The sequence below is a fragment of the Bombus vancouverensis genome, chromosome 1 (genome assembly GCF_051014615.1).
Source record: "Bombus vancouverensis nearcticus chromosome 1, iyBomVanc1_principal, whole genome shotgun sequence".
NCBI lineage: Eukaryota > Metazoa > Arthropoda > Insecta > Hymenoptera > Apidae > Bombus > Bombus vancouverensis.
Window position 1 is genome coordinate 7122126 of NC_134911.1, and position 20758 is coordinate 7142883.

General features: G+C 36.5%; 2 protein-coding genes across 12 annotated transcripts in view; one reads left to right on the plus strand and one right to left on the minus strand.

Moving 5' to 3' along the window:
• The window catches only part of LOC117160681 (neurotrimin), a 60473-nt gene extending 45476 nt beyond the window's left edge, over nucleotides 1–14997 (minus strand). For 10 of the 11 annotated variants that reach the window (XM_076617093.1, XM_076617085.1, XM_076617065.1 and 7 more), the window contains exons 1-4: nucleotides 13912–14997; nucleotides 12658–12827; nucleotides 10042–10252; nucleotides 9444–9571 (exon numbers count right to left, since the gene is read on the minus strand). In XM_076617093.1, the coding sequence (XP_076473208.1) occupies nucleotides 9444–9571; nucleotides 10042–10252; nucleotides 12658–12827; nucleotides 13912–13951 (549 nt within the window). In that variant the 5' untranslated portion in view covers nucleotides 13952–14997. The remainder of the gene's footprint in view (nucleotides 1–9443; nucleotides 9572–10041; nucleotides 10253–12657; nucleotides 12828–13911) is intronic. The other variant, XM_076617059.1, reaches the window with a different exon arrangement.
• A 1867-nt stretch (nucleotides 14998–16864) lies between these two features.
• Mat1 (CDK-activating kinase assembly factor) lies at nucleotides 16865–18498 on the plus strand. Its single transcript, XM_033341606.2, has 2 exons — nucleotides 16865–17273; nucleotides 17331–18498. Exons 1-2 carry the CDS (start codon nucleotides 17150–17152, stop codon nucleotides 18167–18169), a joined length of 963 nt encoding a protein of 320 aa, XP_033197497.1. The 5' UTR covers nucleotides 16865–17149; the 3' UTR covers nucleotides 18170–18498.
• The last annotated feature ends 2260 nt before the right edge of the window (nucleotides 18499–20758 follow it).

Sequence of the window (20758 nt, forward strand, 5' to 3'; positions counted from 1 at the left end):
TCGGTATCAATAGGACGCCGACAGGTCGAGGCATCAACGCGGCGCAATACCTCCCGCGTCCGCGGGATCCATTGGATCCGCGGGTACCAACCGTCAACATCAGAGGGCTACGAATCTGTCTATCTCGCTAGCGGTCGAATATACGAGCGAATGATACAAATACCGCACCTAGCGAGACTCCCTCTACGTCTAAGGCAGGGACTACCGGGCATAACCTTACTGATGAGTTCACCGGTAGTCCTGGGACGAAACGCAAAACTCTCTTTTCATCCGCCACAGATGTAAAACGGGGATGCATATCGTAGGAAGATTACTTTCACGTTTGAAGAAACAAATGAAGAGATCACTTGTGCCGCTGATTATATAGAAATCAATCCTGTTACACAACCTAATAACATGTGACACGAGCAAAAATTTATTAAAGTCATACAACGATTTGAGGAATAAAATATAAAGTTTTAATAAATAAACTGTAAGCTTGGAACTTTTGTAAAGGATGTCAAAAAATGGCCATTTACGATAAATTTGAGAATCTTTGAAGGAAGGGAAACCGTTATAGCATTTATGTGAAATGTGAAAGTGAAACGTAAACTAACTGGGAAAGTTGAAAAAGATGAGCGCAAAGATGAAAAAATGGCAGTCAAACTTACCCACGCGTTATACTTAATCTTCATCTTCTTCGGATTCTGATCCACCTACGAAATAATTCTTTAGAAATTCTGCTGGTAAGTGAATTGAAGTTTGGAATCTAACAAATCCGAAGTATCATAGAATCGTTGGCTATTGTTCTCACGTAACAACAATCTGGTACTTCAGATTTGTCCGATTTCAAACTTCAATTGATTTGCCAGCAGAATTTCTGAAGAATTATTATGTCGATATGGACGAATAATCATACTGTAGCTGGGGCAGAATTTGAAAAAAATGAAGATTAAGTGTGTATGTAACGCACGGGTAAATTTGACCCACTACCACTTTTTCATCTGTACGTTCATTTTTTTCAACTCGCCCATCACGTTTCGGATAAACGCTAATAACAATTTTCGTTCTTCGAGGGAGATGCTCTTAAATGAACCGCGGTGCAAAAATAGCCATTTTTTAACATTCTCCTTTGATTTTTAAATTAGAATATGAAACATTGAACACTTATCGATGGATAAATTGTGAATTTGAAAATGTTTGAAATATGAACTTTTTGATAATTCCTTAACGAATAAATTACTTGGAAATTTGCAAAGCCGTCTGGCAGAAAAAATAAATTAATATGTTATACCATATAACAATACAATATTTATATAAAATTGGTTTTATATCTCTTATAAGACCATTAGTTGGAGGAATTACATTTTCGAGTAACGGAGATGCAACTTGATACTTGCTGTTGAAACAGAATCCGACAAATAATTCATTATTTGCTTCATTAAACTAGGGCAAAAAGTAACAGACGAACAATTTTATACCTTCCATAATTAACAGGACAGTTGGATGTTGTAAACTTGAATTAGCGAATAGCTACTGTAGAAACGAAGTTACAAGGATATCAGTACAATGTAATAATACCGATTCACGAAAATGCAGCGACTACTTCATTTACAGCTGTCAAGTATGAAGATTCCTGTTTTATTAAACGTACTACGTTTCATTATAATCTTTTGTTTCTTTGGAAAACAAACGTACTGTAACAAATATCTGCATTTACACGTTTCAATAATTCTCTAATCCACTTTAAATATAATATTCTTCCAATTAAAATTCGCCAATATAATTAACTTAACACTAACCTTACCAGACCTGGTCAAATGACCAGTTTCAAAATTTCATTTTAAGTTGTACATTCATTGTTATTTCTTTGTTATTCATTGTGTTAACAAAAATTGAGAAATTGATTGTTCAAATAATATAAGAATTTACATAAAGTCAGATGAACAAAAGGAATAATAATGAATGTACAATTTTAAATTAAAGTTTGAAACCGAGCCTGGTAAGGTTAGAGTTAAAGAAGAAAAAAGTAAAATAAATGATGAAATAAAAGGCAAATAAAATATAAAAGCGTAGGAAGTGAAATTTAGTGTGAGTATTTATCGCGGAAAGCAATGAATAAATACGATGTAAATATATAGGTATATACGTATAACACGGCGTGAAATACGAAAATTACTGGAAATTCATACGTATATAGATATGGGCATCAATTTTAAATTTCCTTTTGTCTGCTACTGCATATCTATTTTTAAATGTCCAATACTATCGAACTGTAGTTTTGTATCGGATGGCTGAGTTTCGAATTATTTAGCACAGCGATTCTCAAACCAACGCTGTACGTCGCACGTGCACGATGTACATTATGAAATATTTATCGTCGATGTCAGATTAAATGATTTTGTTGAATAATTTTATTAAAACCGAAATAAAAACATATTTCATTTGTTTTTAGTATCGTAAATAAACAATCAAGGACCAAGCAGTAAAGTAGCGCATTGAATTTGAGTAAACATGACACCATTGCACGATGAATTTTAGAAGTATGAGAATTTGAAATTTTGAAAATGTTGAAGAATTAAAATTTGAAAATTTCGTACAATCAAAAATGCGAATGGTGGTACTGAAATTGTTCAATCTCGATATCGATATCTATCTATTTTTACATTTTACTCCACTTAACCTCACTTTTCGCATCGTTCCATAAATATTACTTTGAAAAATTACTAAAAAAGTAACGAAGCCTAAAGTGTATCAAACCAATCCCAACCTCAAATCTCTCTCTCTCTTTCTCTCTCTCTCTTAAAGAACAAACAAACAGTGACCCAACAAAAGAAGAAGAACACAACTCCAACAATGAAGGAAACGACAACCTTACCCTCACAACTCACAGCAAAGTTATGTTTAACTAACGGAAGATGTTCTTACTTAGACAGGCGAATGTAGTGAAGCTGTGTGCGTGAATGAGAGAAAGATCGTGTTAGATGGAGTAGTTGGCGTGGAAGTTTAACGAAGTATTCGAAAAAGGTAATCGTAATAAGCAGCGAAAGGAGAAAAAGAACCTGTCTTTACCGGAAACGGAACTGGCAACTGATGTAATCGGGTGATTAAATAATTAATTCATAATCCTCATAGATTTTAATGACGAAAAAAAAAGAAGAAGAAATCAAACAAAAAATAGAAAAAGAGAAAGAGGTAGAGGGAGAAGAAAAAGAGCAACCATGTCTGTATCGGGGACGAAACTGATGGCTGATGTAATCGAATGATTAAGATATTGATTCATAAGCTTCATAGATTTCAACGACGGAAAAAAAACGAGAGAAATCAAGCAAAAAATAGAGAAAGAAAAAGAAATAAAATGCAGCAGTACCTGTATTGGAAACTAAACTGATGGCTGATGTAATCGAGTGATTAAAATATTGATACAGAGGCCTCGTGGATTATAACGACAAAGAAAAAAAAGAAGTCAAAGAAAAAATAGAGAAAGAAAAAGAAAAAGGAAAAGCACCTATGTCTATATCGGAAACGGAACTGATGGTTGATGTAATCGAGTGATTAAAAAATTGATTCATAAGCCTCATGGATTTCAACGACAAAAAAGAGAAAAGGAAGAAGAAGAAGAAAAAAGGGGAAGAAGAAGAAGAAGGAAAAGGGGAAGAAAAAAAAAATTAATCCGATCGTTCTGCACGGTCACCTCGTCCACGGTGGGCGTCGAGTGAATCGTGAAAGAGAAACTCCCCGGTGGAAACCCGCCTAAAAGGTGGTCGGAGGAAAAATAACAAAAGGAAGAGTTTGAGCAAGAAGTAAAAATGGACGCTGCTGAAGTTGGAACAGACGAAAAAAGAATAGGTGGAGCACTTTGGTCGAAGGAGGAAAGGAGGGGAAGGAGAGGAAAGAGTAGTGGTGGGGGAAGTTGGAGATCGAAAAAGTTTTTTTATCGACTAATTGGTTCATTGCCTTATTGAATATAGTAGAAATGGTATTGGACAGGAAAATAATAACGGAAAAGAAATCGGTCTCGTTGGAATTAGGAGAATCGAAAGGGTAGCAACAGGATGAACGTGAAACATAAAATATACAATACATATATCTAATTCATAAATCAATGGATACTCACATCAGTTGCATGTGTTAATTTAAATGATCTTTAAATGTGCATACAAGTCGCTAATAGGATTAACTAATTATAGAAGCAAAGCGGTAGTCTAATTGCAATAACAAGATAGGTTAGGTTCAATCATACAAACTTGATAAAAGGAAAGTACGCAGTGAAGATGGCGAATGTTTCTCAAGATTAACGGTAGTCGTGACGTAAGAAAAATATACTACCATTCAGAAATCAGATATATCACTACCATGCGTTAATTTGTATATTTTTAAAACACGGTAACATAAGTTGTTATTATTAGTAGGATTAGCTAATTATGAGAGTAACGGAATTAACTCGTCCTGTAGACCCTACATATAGAAAGCACGATATACAGTAACACAGTGAACATTTATAATAGTTCGTCAAATTATTCAACAATTATTATTTGTCTTTTCGAAATAGATTCGTTTTTTAGCAATAAATACTATAACAATACGAACTATAATGCACTTAGATCTAGGAAAAGAATAGAGGATTATATAACTTTTTTTAATGAGATATGTAGTCCATTAATCTTTTTCTTGGGTCCGCCGATTAATACCTTAATTTACGACCTCACTATATCTCTTCCACCAACTATACATTCAGGCTAGGGATAAATGACCGTTATAATTACAAGATGAAGCTGACACTTATTAACCGGGTGTAATAGAAGGAAAACTAAATTATATTATATCTCAAAAATCTTATCATAGACCTGTTTTAAGAAAAATTATATAACTTGTAATAAAAAATTATATACTTGTTCAAGAAAAAATTCATATACATCAAAAATAGATAATTATTTTTTATCTTTCCTAGATATGCAATATACACTTTAAGGTTAAGTTTAACTATTCATTCGAAAATTGTGTACATTCAATCATATTTATTTACAATAAAATTCACTATATCTTTTGAAATCATGCTTGAATTAACGAAAAAAGGTAAAGAATGGAAAATTATATATCCTTCATATTTTATTTCGCTTCTACCATGAAAATTAAATAGGAGTTCTTTTACTATTGCTAACACTCCTCTATTCAAACAAAGGCCACTATCATATTATGTCGTGTATTGTGTCTTCTTACGATGCTAATAAAATTTTAAAATGTTTTATACAGTAAATACAATATGGACATAAAAGTTTTTATGATAAACATCCAAATACTTTTATAAGCCAGTCCATGTCAATAGATATGTCTTAATAGATTAAACCTGGTAAATGTTTGGCGATTTATGAAAGGCGTTGTACTTCTGTGACCTTCGATAAAGGATATAATTAGAGAAATCGTTTTGAAGGGATTTTCCTCCCAAGGGATATACTTATACTTCCGGTGAAGAGTTTGGAAGGAATGTAATAACTCTAGGAACATTAAATCTTCCGCTAACTTTCTCATCGATCGGAAATTAATTACGCCGGAAGTCTGGTTAACGCCCGCGGGACTGATTCTTCGTGACTTCCCGTTTTCGCCGCGCAGCTCCACGTTTTTTCCTATTTTCATGCTACTTTTAAATGCTTCAAAGAGAAAACATCTCCTACAAATTCGTATACACATATTTTACGATTCGATCAAGATATCTTTGCAACTGTGAAAATAGTAAATAAAAAATAACTGTTTTAATGAAAATTTAGTGATTCTTGTGACACATAAATCTGTACAGCGAAATTATTAAAAAATTTGACTGTTTAAATAAAGAAATATCTCACCTGTTACGTTTATTTTTAAAAATTGGATACTGCCTTCTCGCCAGGTCGAAAAATATGCGATATCTCATTGTAAATATAGATGTATATGTCACAAAATATTACTATTGCAGTTAAAAGTATAAAAAATACGAAAACTCAAGATATTAAAACATTAACCAAAAATAATATCATAATATTTGAAAGTCTTTAATTTTCGTGTCCTTTGTATATTTAACTGCTATAGTAATAATATTTTCACACGTATAGATACGATATACAAAAGTTAATTATAATTGTTAAAGAATAGAATTTTATTTGCGTGTGTTTGACTGCTACATTGAACGCTACTTTTTAATAATTATAACTGATTTTTTTACATTTCTACCAAACGATACAATACAATGACGTGAATAGTATCTGTTTCATTGTTGCTAACGATAAATTTATGTCCACCAGAATCTTAGTATAGAATAACCTTTATGAATAAGAGAAAGATACCTAATCGCCAAGTCCCTATATAAATCAACAATTCTTAATATCTCTATAGCAATGCGCCATTTTGCAAAAGATTTTAAATCCAGATATCCATCCACGCTCTGCCGTGGTGCATGTACGACTAGTACGGCCCACGCGACAGAAACAGCGTCGACACAATCATGCAGTTAATCCCATCGCAAACTTCTCCAAACCGAACTTGCAAAACTCACAATCCCTCCTCAAACAATGCTACCTCCCTTGAAACACCTACAACGACCACGAATATTCATCACTAGTGTACTCTATTGACAACTCAAGAAGTAACAACGTAAAATACTAAAACAAATATACAATCAAAAGAGTCGCAAGATAGATGAAAAAAACCTTTATTTATTTGAAGGAAATTTTAATAATTAACCTATTAATCAGAGAAGATCATTTAATTCGTGAAACGGATTCCTAACCTCTCATACGTAATAACTGCCTTACATACGATATAGTATATTTGTATATTATACTGCGTTGAGATTCCAGCTGAAAATTTGAAAAATAGATTTACAAAGGTGAAACTCGATCCATTTAATTCATTCTTAATGTTTTGATTATAGCCATTTCTCGTTAAACTCAGCTAATAGGTTAAGCTAACTGCTGGCAGTTGAACTCATGCACACTAACGTGAACGTCTGTTATACGAACTTCAATTATGTTGGTTAATAACATAAATTCGTCTCGTTTCTATATTTACAACAATACATGTAATAACAACAGGGCTAATTTGCTACACAATATAATCTAAGTTCACATATGTTACAACACATCACATATGTACAACCCACCAACAGAGTCACGTGAATAGAAATCTACTCTAACGAAATAAATAAAACAAATAAAACATCAAATTACAAGGGAGGGATAAACCTAATCCAAATCGAAGAGTTAAAAGAAGAAGGAAATTGAAAAAAAAGCGAAGAAGAAAGCAAGGGGAAGAAAAAAGGGAAGAAAGGCAACACGAAGACCATAGTGTGTGTAGTGCAGGTGTTGACACACTGTCTGGCGTTGAACGAGAGGGATATGCGTGGAAGAGGGACGAGAACTGATACACCAGAAGCAGCCTGTTTGAAGGGGGAATAGGCGAGATAAATAACGGTGAAGAGGAGTGGTGGCGTGTAGGGGAGGGACGAGTTGGTAGAATGACGAAGAAAGGACAGTATATGAGAGAAAAAGGGAGACATTGAGCACTGTAAAGTCGATAGGGTAGGTAGAGAACGCTAGAGTAGTAATGGTGGGGATAAAGAGTGAGAACACGGATGAAGAGCGTGGACGCGAATGAAGAGAGGAGAGGGGGAGGAGAACGATGGGATAGAAAAGATGAAAACGAGAGGACAGGAGGTAAGTGGGGTAGGGGGTAGGGGACAGCAGTTGGAGGGACGATGGAAAATTGCGTATACCGGGCCGAAGGATAGAGCGGGAAAGTGGGCGTGCTCTGTTGCATGGAAGGTGACAGAGATAATGGGCATGAGGAAGAGGAACGAGAGTAAAAATGAGTGAAAGACAGTGGAAAAGCCTGCGAATTGTAAAGACAGACGCGGTGGTACACAAAGAGCCAGCTGCCAGAGAGAACTGACACTCTTAAGAAGGATGGACGGAAAAGACAATGCTTCGTTGGGTGGGAAAAGGATGGACGAGGCAGATGTGTATAGGAGGGGAAACAGGAGGAAGTTCAAGAGATAGAGGAAGAGAGGAAGAGAAGAAGAAAAGAGAGGAACGAGGTGGAATTGTAAAAAGGAATGTAGAAAAGGTTGGAAACAAAGAGGGGTGTATGTGCAAAAGGATTTGAGGGAAAAAGAAGAAAAAAGTGAAAATGAAGAGAAAGAGAGAAGCGAACGAAAAGTATTGAGACGGAGGAATTAGGTAGACGAATTGGTGAGATAGTTTTATTCATTGCCTTCAAGCGAAGAATCCACTCTAAGATACCGGAGTTGTTAGAGATAAGGGTGTAGAAGTTGATTAAGAGGCTAGACCTGGTAATGAAATGAATAATAAAACGGGCTACCGCTAATTGAATATCAATGATACATACAAGATACCGGGGGACTGCAAAAGAGAAAGAATCGTTTCGTAATTGAATACTATTTGATTCGGAATACAGTTCCAGAACAGGGTAAGGAAACTTTCCCGTAAAAATGAACGAGGACGACGATAGTAGCGAGGAAAAGGAGTTTTCGGGAATTCCAACGCGATCAAAATTCAGTGAGAGCGTAAATTTGTAAAGACACGGACGAAAGCCGCGGTTCTCGTTCCGTATGCCGTGGAGCGTGGCGACCGCTTCTTCGGGAAATAATTGAATAATTCATTTCGTAAACTACAATTTGAATAATTTCGAGTCTATTCGCGGGAATTCGCTCGCCTCGTTGGTAATACGTGTATAAAAGGATACTCGTTAGCAGGGAGGAAATTAAAAAAACGAGAACAGAGAGAGAAACGAGTATGAAAGAAAGTGGGGGGAGGGGAGGGAGAGGAAAAAGAAAGGAAAAGAAAAAAATGGAAACGTGGCGGTTGGGAAAATTAACCTTGCTTCTGGAGGCAGGTGGTTCCCTCAAATATTCCTTTAACCTAGTTAGAAAAAATTACATAATTAAGTGGCCGATATGACCACTTCTGACTCCGATCTTGCGTCGTGCGAACAATGTTTCGTAATTCACTGTACCTAGCGTAGAAAATTCTGTTTTCGCCCTCTTCTCCCGTCATCGCATCCTATATTTTATCCCGTTATCGTTTCGTAGTTTCTATATGACTTGGGAATTTTTCTGCTAATATGAAATTGAATTTATTAAAATTACACGTTGAACGTCGTTCCCATTAATTGATCTGATTTTAACAGGATTCCCCTGTTATTGTTATCGGATACTACTATACCGATATAGGTAACAGAAAATATGAAAAAAGACACGACTCCGTGTTCTTGCGATCGGGATTAAAGTTATATACGTTTATCCGTGTCTCACGTTAATGGTGATCAATAACGTTCTGCTCGCCCTACTTTCGGCTCTTTCTTTTTCTGCGATAATTTATACGAACGGGCATAAAATGATTTGCGCAACACACACACGCGCACACACACACAATGTATACACACGTATATACAGTCATATATCAAAAATGCAATACCTCGTGGTCATGGGTCCAATAAATGGCGGTCGGTGGTTCGGGGCTGTGACGTACCACGCAAGTGAGATTCATGGTGCTGTCCTTGTTTATGAACATCTCTGGTTCTCCAACGATCGACGTGACAGGTTCTGGACAATAGAAAATAAAGGAAAATATGACTCACCATACGTAATAATTTCTCTTCGAATCGAACAAAAATAAACAAGAAAAGAACGATGTGAAACTAAACCGGCCAATGAGGAAGGGAATATATAAAACATACACTATGTTCCTCTTTCATAAGGTGAAATTCACGCGGCGATGCTGTGCACACAAATTGGCTACACGTACAATTGACGAGGAAAAAGACAACTGTTTAATTGAAATTCACAGTAAAGTCAAAATTGCGAAAAAATTCTCTATAGCTACGCTTGATTGCACGCGGCAAATTGTACAATTGCTTATGGACACGTTGGTCGTCCATTCGATAGCCGTTCGACTGAAATGAAATTAACGAGTATCCGGTGACGAAACAAGAGAGACAGGCTGATGCGACGGGAAGATTGCGAAACACAAACACACGAATGAAGAGTAAAGAACAGCATAGATGTGAACTTACCGACGACGGAGAGATGCATCGAATGGCCGATCGGTGGTGTCGTTGACACTTGACACTCGTAGATCCCGGAATCACGACGCTGAGGATATTTCACTTGGAGCGTCCAGTCTTCGGTTCTGGGAAAGTGTGATGCCACGAATCTTTGGTCGGATGTATACGTTTCAACGCCAACAGTTAAAAGATGGATATCCCTGTGCCTTACCCAGGAAACCTACATACAGGACAGGTATATGCCATATATATATATACACGTATACACGTGTTGTAGCATAGAAGGGATCAAAACACGTAGTAAGCACAAATCTCATAAGGTGAACATAAAGCAGACTTGAAAGCGGATCAATGGTGGCCAGCGGTGCTATCACGTGTAAGTAGATGCCGTTGAATAATAAAACGACCATCGACGTGTAATTTTGCGTGTGAAACTATTTAAAGTTGAAATCGAACACTTGCGTTTAACTATCAATTCGCATGAATAACTGCTGGAAATTGATTCCATCTCTGATATCCGATAAGCGGCGGTCCGTTTAAATAATATTCTCTATCGGCTACCGAGAGATAGTCGTATATACCGATTATTTGTTGACTTTTCCATCGAATAACCGAGGAATGTTTTTTTAAGCCGTGGCTAATACGCGTATCGATGTTAATTCGAACAATAGAGTTTTCCTCCAACCAGGGGTGAGGAAAGAGAAAAAAAAGGAAACGCGGACAATCATAGAGATTTACTGTACCGTATTTTTCAGGGAATGTTCAAAAAACTGTGTAACGTATCCCTCTGATTCTCATATTATCTGACGCGTAAAAACCGCTCGATGGGAATCCTGCGCCGATGACACGTATCACAGGTGTGTGTACACGTGCGCACCGTAAGAAATGTGATGTTGCCAGGACAACAACGACAGCGTAGATAACTGTAATTAATGCTCCTGTAACGCGTCCTGATATATTCACAAACATCAATTTGCATCAGTTGGACACACCGATTGTTGTCGACTAAATAATTATTAACGTTATCCGCTACATGACAAACTTTTTGTCTGTGTGGGTCTCACGTATACGACGCACATACCGGAACAAAATGCGATCCGATATGCATGTGTATATATATGTACATGAAAATCGTTGAATATGCATCATTCGATGTATAGACTCTCTGTCTGTCCGTCTCTCCCTGTCTCTCTCTGTCCCTCTCTCCCTCTCTCTCTCTCTCTCTCTCTCCCTCTCTCTCACACTCATAGAGTCAGAGTAAAACGTTCGTACTTCACGCCTTCAGCGATCGTCATTGATTGCACGCTGATGGTTTAATGCCATTTGTTGTTCTGGCTCGTTAAACCACGTTTCCCTGGCATGCGCGCGCGCTCTTGTGTGCTTCTAAATAGACTACAAATTAGTATTTAGGACATACCGATAATCGGTACATCGCGTCGTCATCGCACAAAAGAATATTAACGAAAAAGTCGTGACGGATAACCGTGGGTCCTGGCTATATATACGGAGACGGATGAAACGCCACCTTGTTAGGCTTTTATAAAACGCACTTACTCAAGACCTTGCCCATAGTATTCTGACCGATTGTGATTAACCAGTAGCTATTTAAAATTCAAGTAGAGCTTAAAACGTTACTTGCAATTAAAGCTGACTGAAGATGGGCTGGCTGGGTTTGCATGAGAATTATAGCGTTCGCTTGAAACGGCAGACTGAGCAGTAGACTTTCGAAAAGGACACGCGCGTGTACCGCGATGAATTATGCACCGGATCCCATAAGTAGCTTGATGGAACCCTGATATGTGCATTTACCGCACGACACGTGATCTCTTCGCGTGCTCTCGCTATGCCTGTTAAGTCGACAGTGCTTTTTTCGGTATACCATAATATCCTTTCTTCTCTAATGAGAGATTTCTGACTTGCGTGACCCCAGCAACAGCATAGAAAGAATAAAAGGTAGAACGAAAAAAAAAGAGACGAAGAGAGAGAGAAAAAAAAACTTTTTTGAAAACAAAGTGCACTTTGTACAGCGTTATCGGTGCTTCGCGAAAGAAAGGTTGAAGAGCAAGCACGGACAGGGATTAAAGGAGACGGGATAGGTGGAAGGAGTGGAGGGTGCGCGAAATAAAAACTGCTCGGCCGTGCATATTATGAAAAAGCAAAAGCTTTCTGTTTTACTTAAATTTCTCCGGTAAATAGGGGAACTATAGGTAACGGAAAAACGAACGATAGAAAAGAAATAGGAAACTTCGTTCTTGTACCTATCTGTATCGCGATAGCTAACTTCGACTCCGTTATGCCGTAACCGTCTAATGGCCGAACTTAAATTGTACATTTCGCCACATTATGCAGTATATACCAGACCGATTCTTTCGCTTTTTTCTCTCTTTCAGAAACACAACCGCATTATACTCTCTTTGAAAATCGTCATTAACTCCATCGAACACATATACCTGAGCTTGAAAGGCGCTGCTGTTGCCATCCCATTAACGTTTCCAAGCGAAAGTAATTACGAAGAGAAAAATCTCCGCGAATTATCGAATTTCTATCCGTTGCTGACAGCCGATAATCTCGTTCGCGGACAGAGACCACGTGACTCGCATCTTTAATAGAGGAGAGATTACCTACCGTACGATCGCCCAGATTCCGTACTCGACAGGTGAGGGTGGCCGTTTTGCCAACCAACGCGGTGACATTCCGTGACGCTGAGATGTCAAAGTAAGGTCCACGGTCGAGTGGTTCCAGTGCCCGATTCTCGTGCATCTCGGAATCGGATGTGCTCCGGGCAAGTCTTTGCACTTTAAGAAGAAACATACACGGAACAAAACCAAAACAACCTCGCGCGCGTACATGTAAAGATTATATATTTATATATATATATATATACACGCACACACACAAACACATACATAGAAACAAACACATATAAATGCAGAGAAAAGCAGCTTTCAATGGGCTCGCTTCAATCTCCAGATTGCGGTGGATTGTTCTTTGACCCGAAAGATTATTTCCCGTGCTTCGCTGCACCGCGAACCGCTATAAGGCCGGAAATCGCGAGTAGAATAGAGAAAAGAGGAAATGTTCGCCACGTTTCGTCATTCGTTATCGGAATTTTGTTAACTCCTCGTGTTTACCGCGGAACTCTCGTACGCGCCAGAGGAGGCGTGTACGATATACGGGCCAGAAGTGGCAAGAAATCATTTTAACGTGTCCCGAAGTGGTACGCGGTAAAAGGCCACGTATATAATACATACGTACATATGTATATCTGCACGTACACATATACGTGCATCTCCTATTTTCGGTTTCGGACATAGACCTTGCCTACGTTTCGTCATAAAGTATTAAAGTAACTCGGTAAAGTTTCAACGCAGCAGTTTCAGAAACTACTTTATCTCATAATACGTGGCAGTGAACTATCGCTGGCAACCCGTTCTGTCACTTTTCTCTCTTTTGTGCGTATCCCCGTGGAAAAATATATCGCACCCCGAGTAGCAGCAGCAGCCGTCGCGTTATTATAACGAATGTTCCCAATATTTTCATCGCGGTACCCGTCGTTGCTCGTGTAACCGCGATTATATTCGTATTCGTTGTACTTGAAACGGCGTGCTTTATTCGCCCCGTTTCATACCGCTTGCAATCAGCAGGGTATACACACGAGAAATTACCTCTTTTTCTCATTACCCATTATTTTCAATCTAAACAATTTTTCAAAGAGAAATTCTTTTCAAACCACGGCGGCGAGGTTGAGTGGCGGGGTGAAAATTCAGTTAAATCGTTTTAAAAAGCATCATTGTTCGGGCAAACTACGATTACGCAAACCGATTCAAAAAACAATCCGCCTTGAACAGTTAAACACGTGGCTGATGAATTTCCACTTACCCGAAAACAATAGACCCAGAGTAAAAAATAAACTCTTCATTTTTTGTTTCTCTCTCTCATATTCGATCCACGATGTCGCTTGATAGAACCGTCGCGTTTTTCAAAAAAATCCACCACAATCTTTGTTTCAACCGGCGAGATGTATGGGAAAAAGGAAAAGGAATGGAATAGTAATACGAGGTTTATACGAGACGAGATAGTGGGAGATAAAGGAGTTTTCGCGTTCTCCGCGATCACTCTTCCTCGAGACCAGACTTTCACTTATCAATTATTTCCATCGAACCGATCCATCCCATCCGCGATGCTTTAATCTTCTCCCTGGTATGGTGCAATAATCCAAAGTCGAGCGTTCGATACAGCATTTCGCGATACAAAGACTAGTGTAGAGATCAAACTCGTGAAAAGAGATACGAATCGATAAGCATCCGATTTTCCTTTAGTTTTTCACTGAATGTCGCCATTATGTCTCCGCTATTCGAGATCTACGCGTTGGCATGCATAGAAATCGCCCCCGATACTTCTTCCCCATAATAGTCCGTCTCACTCCCACTTACGTGACACTAGTGCTTCTCTCTTCCCGCTGGAACGTGTCTTTATCCGTGAACTACTTAATTGACCAACGGTACATAGATGAACAAAACCTCTCTTTTTTACTTCTTCGCGTTCTTTGAAATTGACGAACAAAAACAACTAAAAGAAAGGGATATTCATTCGACGACTTGTACACCGTGTTCTTATAATATATATTCTACTATGCAAATCGAACGATCTCAACTGATTTTCATTCTTCTGTACGTAGCAACGGGCGGTGGAAAAAACAGAGAAGTCTAGGTGTAATCTCACGTTCTACTCGTATTTCGTTATTAAACGAAGCGAACGATTAACGTAAAGTAGATGATCTAATTCTTCTGATTCATGGACCGTGTTGTCGAACGAATTGGAAAAAGAGGAGTATGCGTCTGAAGCGTGTGCGCGGATGGATCTTCTCTCCTTAGTGAGTTTGGTACGTTGAACGAGGAGCGCGGCGAGCGTAGACAGAGCACGATAAAACTCGTGTACGAGTATCCGAGCGAAACTGACAGTGCATGCGACACGGCCCGGGAGAGACGCCCTGCCATCTGTCCTTGCACACGCCCCGCTTTCCCTCACCCGAAGTCAACGGGAAGATGGGGTAGACATCGTCCGGCGCAAGCGTATCCCTTTAGTTCTATTACAGGCACGCACACAACGATGCATAACGGGGTGAGCGTGCAGCATCCCTAGTCAAGAATCGAATTCCATACTGGACCGATCGTCGTCCTCGTCGTCGTCATTGTCGTACACGTGTCACACGCACCAACACACGTTATGCACCGTAACAAATTTCATGCAGCGCAACGCAAAGTAAGAGTAAAAGAGAGAAAGGTAAAAGAGGAGAGAGAGAGAGAGAGGAGTCAGTCTTTTGCATCGTTTTCCACGTAAACGGGCTGGATCGAGCTTATCGCTTCGATCGCGGTCCGTATGAAAGACAGTAAACAAAACGAGGCTGTTTCCTCGAATGTTTTTGACCGTTGAAATTGCTCGGACCTGGCTATCGAATATCGTACTATACTCATCGTAATGCTCGCTTTAAAAATGCCAAAATATTTGTCGTTTATGCGGTGTTTGCGACTATCAATGTATTACCATGACCTCTTTGAACGTACGTTTGATAAATAAATTTTCAAAAGAAATCGAAATCACTTTTCGTCATTTTCGGATTTTTGAATTTTGTCATTTATTACATTTAATAAACAATTAATGAAAACCTATTAATTATATTTCTGTTGTATTTATTCAAATTTAATAATTGAAACGTCAATCCTTTAAATATGTAAATATCATATAGCGTGTTATAGATACAAGTATGTTGGATACAATTATGTTAGATACATGATATACAGATATATATACGTATAGATACAAACGATACGCGTAAATCTCGAGAAAATTTGCCGTTCAAAAAAGACATTATGTGAATCTGCTTGGGACGAGAAAAGACTGAGATAGGGTGCTCACTTTAGGAAATCTTCCATGGAACAAGATTCTGGCTAATCTCGGATATTTCGTGTTAGCGGGACAGATGTTGGGTATATCTACGTTTACTTAAGGAACGTCGTTGCACATTTTTCACTGAACGTCAAGATGGTTTTACAAGAAGAGGTTGAATAATGGGCGTTTGTAGTATCAGTCGTTGGAAAGAAGAAACAAGGAGAAGCTTTAGGAAGTACCAAAGCACACCACCCCCTTTTGTTCTGTCGAGTATAATGGACATGCATCGCGTCCCTTTTCTGCTGCTTTTTAATGTATAATTTACACGATGGAATTGAAAGAGAAATCGATGCCCTAAATCGTTAGAAGTGAAACGCACAAAAGACGTACAGCTTTGGTATCAAGGGATTCGACTTGAGTTTTCTCTCTTCGTGAGAGATTTCTTTCCCTCTTTTCTTTCTTCTTTTTGCCTCGGTAATCACGTAACAGTACGCGATGATCGAAAGTAGTGGAAAAAGCGCAGATTCAGTCGATGATAAAACATGCAGTGCACGTTTTTCCGATAAGTTTATCTTCTAATTTATTTACGGTTTAGGCGCTTAAGAGCAAAGAATAAAAACGGAGAAATACAGCTATAATTCCTCGAATTACATTGAAATTATTCTTCGATCTGATACAAACATTTCTTTAAAAATGATGATATAAACAATTATTTAGCGCTATAATAGAATTTGTATCTTACATTTGTAACATTATAGACTCGTTACTAAATCGTAACGTTGCATTGTAATCAGTTAATTGATGAATTATATATGACAATTAATTTATGGAAATACTATATATTATGCTTAATAAGCATTTAGTTTGTGTGGTTATGAACATTTTCGATATCAATGATTTCGATAGTAGAAGCTTCATTATTCGATGTTACAATATCGATTGTGGTTCGAGTTTCAAATTTCAAGATGGTAGTAATGTGAAATTTCAAGTTTTATAGGTTAAGTCACGGAATGACAATATTACGAATCCTTTGCCAGGACATCCAAATATAAAAATGTTATCGTATTTTGGATCTTTAGCTATACGGAGTGATTCAATTGATTAGAATTTAAAAATTATGTCATACGTCGGAATGTGAATTTTTTTACTCTTTAACCGATCGATCAGTCTGCGAAAGCAAACTGTGGTTCCTACAAGTTTACGTACTTGTTTTTCGTACCTCGTAAAAATGGATGATCAAGCTTGCCCAAGATGCAAAACTACCAAATATCGAAATCCATCATTAAAAATGATGGTGAACGTTTGCGGTCACACGTTGTGTGAAAGCTGCGTGGATTTGTTATTTCTGAAAGGTTAGTATCTTTGAGGTTAGTAATCGTTAAGAGAATCTTATCATATAATCTTTGTAGGTTCTGGCTCATGTCCTGAATGTAAAATTCCTCTGAGAAGAGCGAATTTCCGTGTCCAATTATTCGAGGACCCTATGGTAGAAAAGGAAGTAAACATCAGGAAAAGAATTCTTAGAGACTTTAACAAGAAGGAGGAGGACTTTGCAACGTTAAGAGAATACAATGATTACTTAGAAGAAATTGAGACATTAATATATAACTTGGCTAATAATATTGACGTAGTAGAAACAAATAAGAAAATAGAACAGTACAAAAGAGACAACAAAGATCAAATAACAAAAAGTAAATCTAAGATTGGTAGAAACGAATATGAACTGGAAGAGATGATCGAGTTAGAGAAGCAGAAAGAGGAAGAAAGAAGATTGGAAATAGCTAAAGAAGAAATTGAAGCTAAAAAGAAAAAGATCCGTGAAAAGGAAGCATTAATAGATGAGCTTACATTTTCAGAAGGAAATGCAAAGAGCATTGTAGAGACATTTGCCTCTGTCATACAAGCATCTAAGAAGGAACAGAAAGCAGCACCTGCTAAAGTCACTCAATTTAGTACAGGAATTAAATTTACTAATCAGGGAGGTCAGAGTTACATGCCCATACCAAAGATCGAAGAAGGTCCTCTGTATTGTTATACTCCTATTAGACAAGGGACAGATGGCCCAACACCTCCTAGTTGGAGAGAATTGCAAGCTCGTGGATACGTCTCTCATGTACGCGTTGAATCCTCAGCAGAAAGGGCAGGTGGATTTAAAGCACATGTTGCATGCTTAAGAGCCTTGCAAGAATCCATGGCTGGTTTATATCACAATCCTTCACAGAGCCAAACAGAATTCACAACTGTATAATTGTACAAACTGTTTTAATACCAAGAAAATCATATCTCTAGTTTTATATATAGGATACCATTAATGATCGTCTAATTGTCACATACAATCCAAAATCTCTGATAAATCGTTACTCTATAAGTAATACATGTCAAGTTAATTAAGTATATGTGATATAATCAGAAGTTGCAGGTATATGTGCCTTGTATATTTATGTAATTTTAGTATTATATATTGTATATTACAATTATAACATGAACACTACATGACTGTAGTACCTGTGCGTAGATTAAGAAACAATCATTTTTTGTTTCCATGCAAAATAAAATTCATTTTGTTAAAAATAATAATACATGTTAATAATTTTCTCTTTTTCCTTACCATCGTCGAAAGATAAATTTTTGTTTGTGTTGCAACATTAATAGCGGTGTTGGTTAAGATTAAATATGTACATATTATAACTATTGCTAACTGTGTAATGTGTAATCATCAATCACAAACACATGACATTCAATGCTCTTTTGAGTTTCTCATCTTGATAGTCGCTTGATTCCCCATACGCATTTTTATGTCGCATGCGACGTTATCGGTTTAGTACAGTACTAGTTTGAATTAGAATTAAAGTCTTGCATGAAATTATAAATAAGATATAGAACAGGATATGCTATAATCGCAACAAAAGTTATTATTAATTATAATTTAATATCTAATTTGTTAAAGGGTATAGGATATAGCCCTTAGAAAATTGTTAAGAATATTTAACCGTATTATATTTGTTTCTCCAGTAATTTTACGAATAATTGTTTTCGAAACCAGAGAATGCTATAAGTCATGACAATAAATTTAGATTCATTAAAACAAAAATAAAATCCTAAAATGGATCTCGGAAAAAATATTTTGAAATAATTTTGAAATATTATTGAAATGTGCATGAATGTGATAGAACTCCAGGGAGTTAACTCGTATGTGGACTCAAATAATCATATTTGAACATTGAGCTCGACTTACCAAATGTAATACGCATGAATGGATGACAAAATCTCATTGCGTTACATTCGATTTGATTGCATTTGCTTCCTCAAACCTATGAATATGGTTTGATTCCTTGGTTTTGTGCGGGCATGGAGAGTTACATTCCATTCATAGACACTTAATAGTTACACTTTGTATTGGCTCTGACTTTATATGAATTAATTAAATGAAAAATTAAGTATTGTATTGAAAATTAAAAAATGAATTTAAAAATAAAGGATTATTTAAAAGGTTTCAAAGGTTTGGTTCATGTTAAATAAAATAAAATAAATCATTAATTCATTTGTTACAAATTGATGGTAAATTAATAGTGGGATTCTTAACAATGAATGGGCAATTGTTGTAAATTAATATTAAATTATCATAATGTAATTAAATAATTGTTATAAATTGATAGTTAACATGTTATAAATTAATGACTTTAATGTTATAAATTAATAGCTTAATTTTTATAAATTATCAGTTTAATGTCATATATTAATAGTTTAGTTGTTATAAATTAATAAGTTTAATGTTATGAATTAATAGCTTAAGTATGATAAAATAATAGTGTAAATATTAGAAATTAATAATTAAACCATTAATAAGTAAGCAAAAGCTCTGTTTCGAACTTCACAATGCGAAAGTTCAAGGAAAAATGAGTTCGCGCGCAAATCGAATGTTCCTTATATACTCGATAACATACCGTTAACGGTGTTCCGAAAGGTTAGTCGTCTCTTGACTATGCGTGGTGTTTACTAATGTCATGAAGAGAGGTTTTTTCATTATAACACAATCAAATTAAATAACTTGTTAGTTTTTATTCTAACTTACCACCTTTAACAATTTGTTACAATAACCACGTTTATTACTTTTATATTTTTTACGAGCTGGAACTAAATTTACACTTCTTTGGTACTTAGGATTGTGTTAACCTATTGTTGACCTATTCAATGCTATTTTGTGACAAAAATAGTTGTATTGCAATATATAAACATGAAATTGACCACTTGTAAAGAATGTACACCCATCCCGAAGAGAACAGAATTTACTTATACATATATATATATAATGTTTGAATTTATAATGGTTACAGATTTCTCGAAATTTTTTTACTAGATCTGTGATTTTTGCCACCCGTGGTAATATATTTTAACAAATTATAAGTCTGTTTAATTTAATTTTAAATATACACTATTGCTCAACAATTAATTATTAAAACATGTTTTCTAATGCACAACTCTGTTTTACTTTCTAGTATAAGAATAATATAATATAAGAATATAAGAATCTAATATAATAGATTTCACGGTCAGATAAATGAGTTTAATGATCATAAGTTTATTTAATCCAGTACTGAACTGAAGTTTTGTGTGAATAAACGGAGCGTGTTCAAGCATATAGTTCAAACGGACTTATAATTACAAGTATCGCGGCGTGAAGTTACTCTGATTTTTTTTTAAGGTCTGTATATCAGAATGTGAATTATGGAGTCCCATTTAACGTCAGGTCTATCTTGTCCTTAGTTAATGAATGGAACTTCGTATCTCATGTTCTTAAATGCCAACCTCAGAAGAAATAAGAGTGTTTCTTACACCC

What these genes read in the sequence shown, in the direction of transcription:
- Mat1 (XM_033341606.2), top strand. Translation starts at nt 17,150, where the DNA reads ATGGATGATCAAGCTTGCCCAAGATGCAAAACTACCAAATATCGAAAT. An exon ending in GGATTTGTTATTTCTGAAAG is followed by an intron (nt 17,274 to 17,330) that starts GTTAGTATCTTT and finishes TAATCTTTGTAG; the next exon opens with GTTCTGGCTCATGTCCTGAA.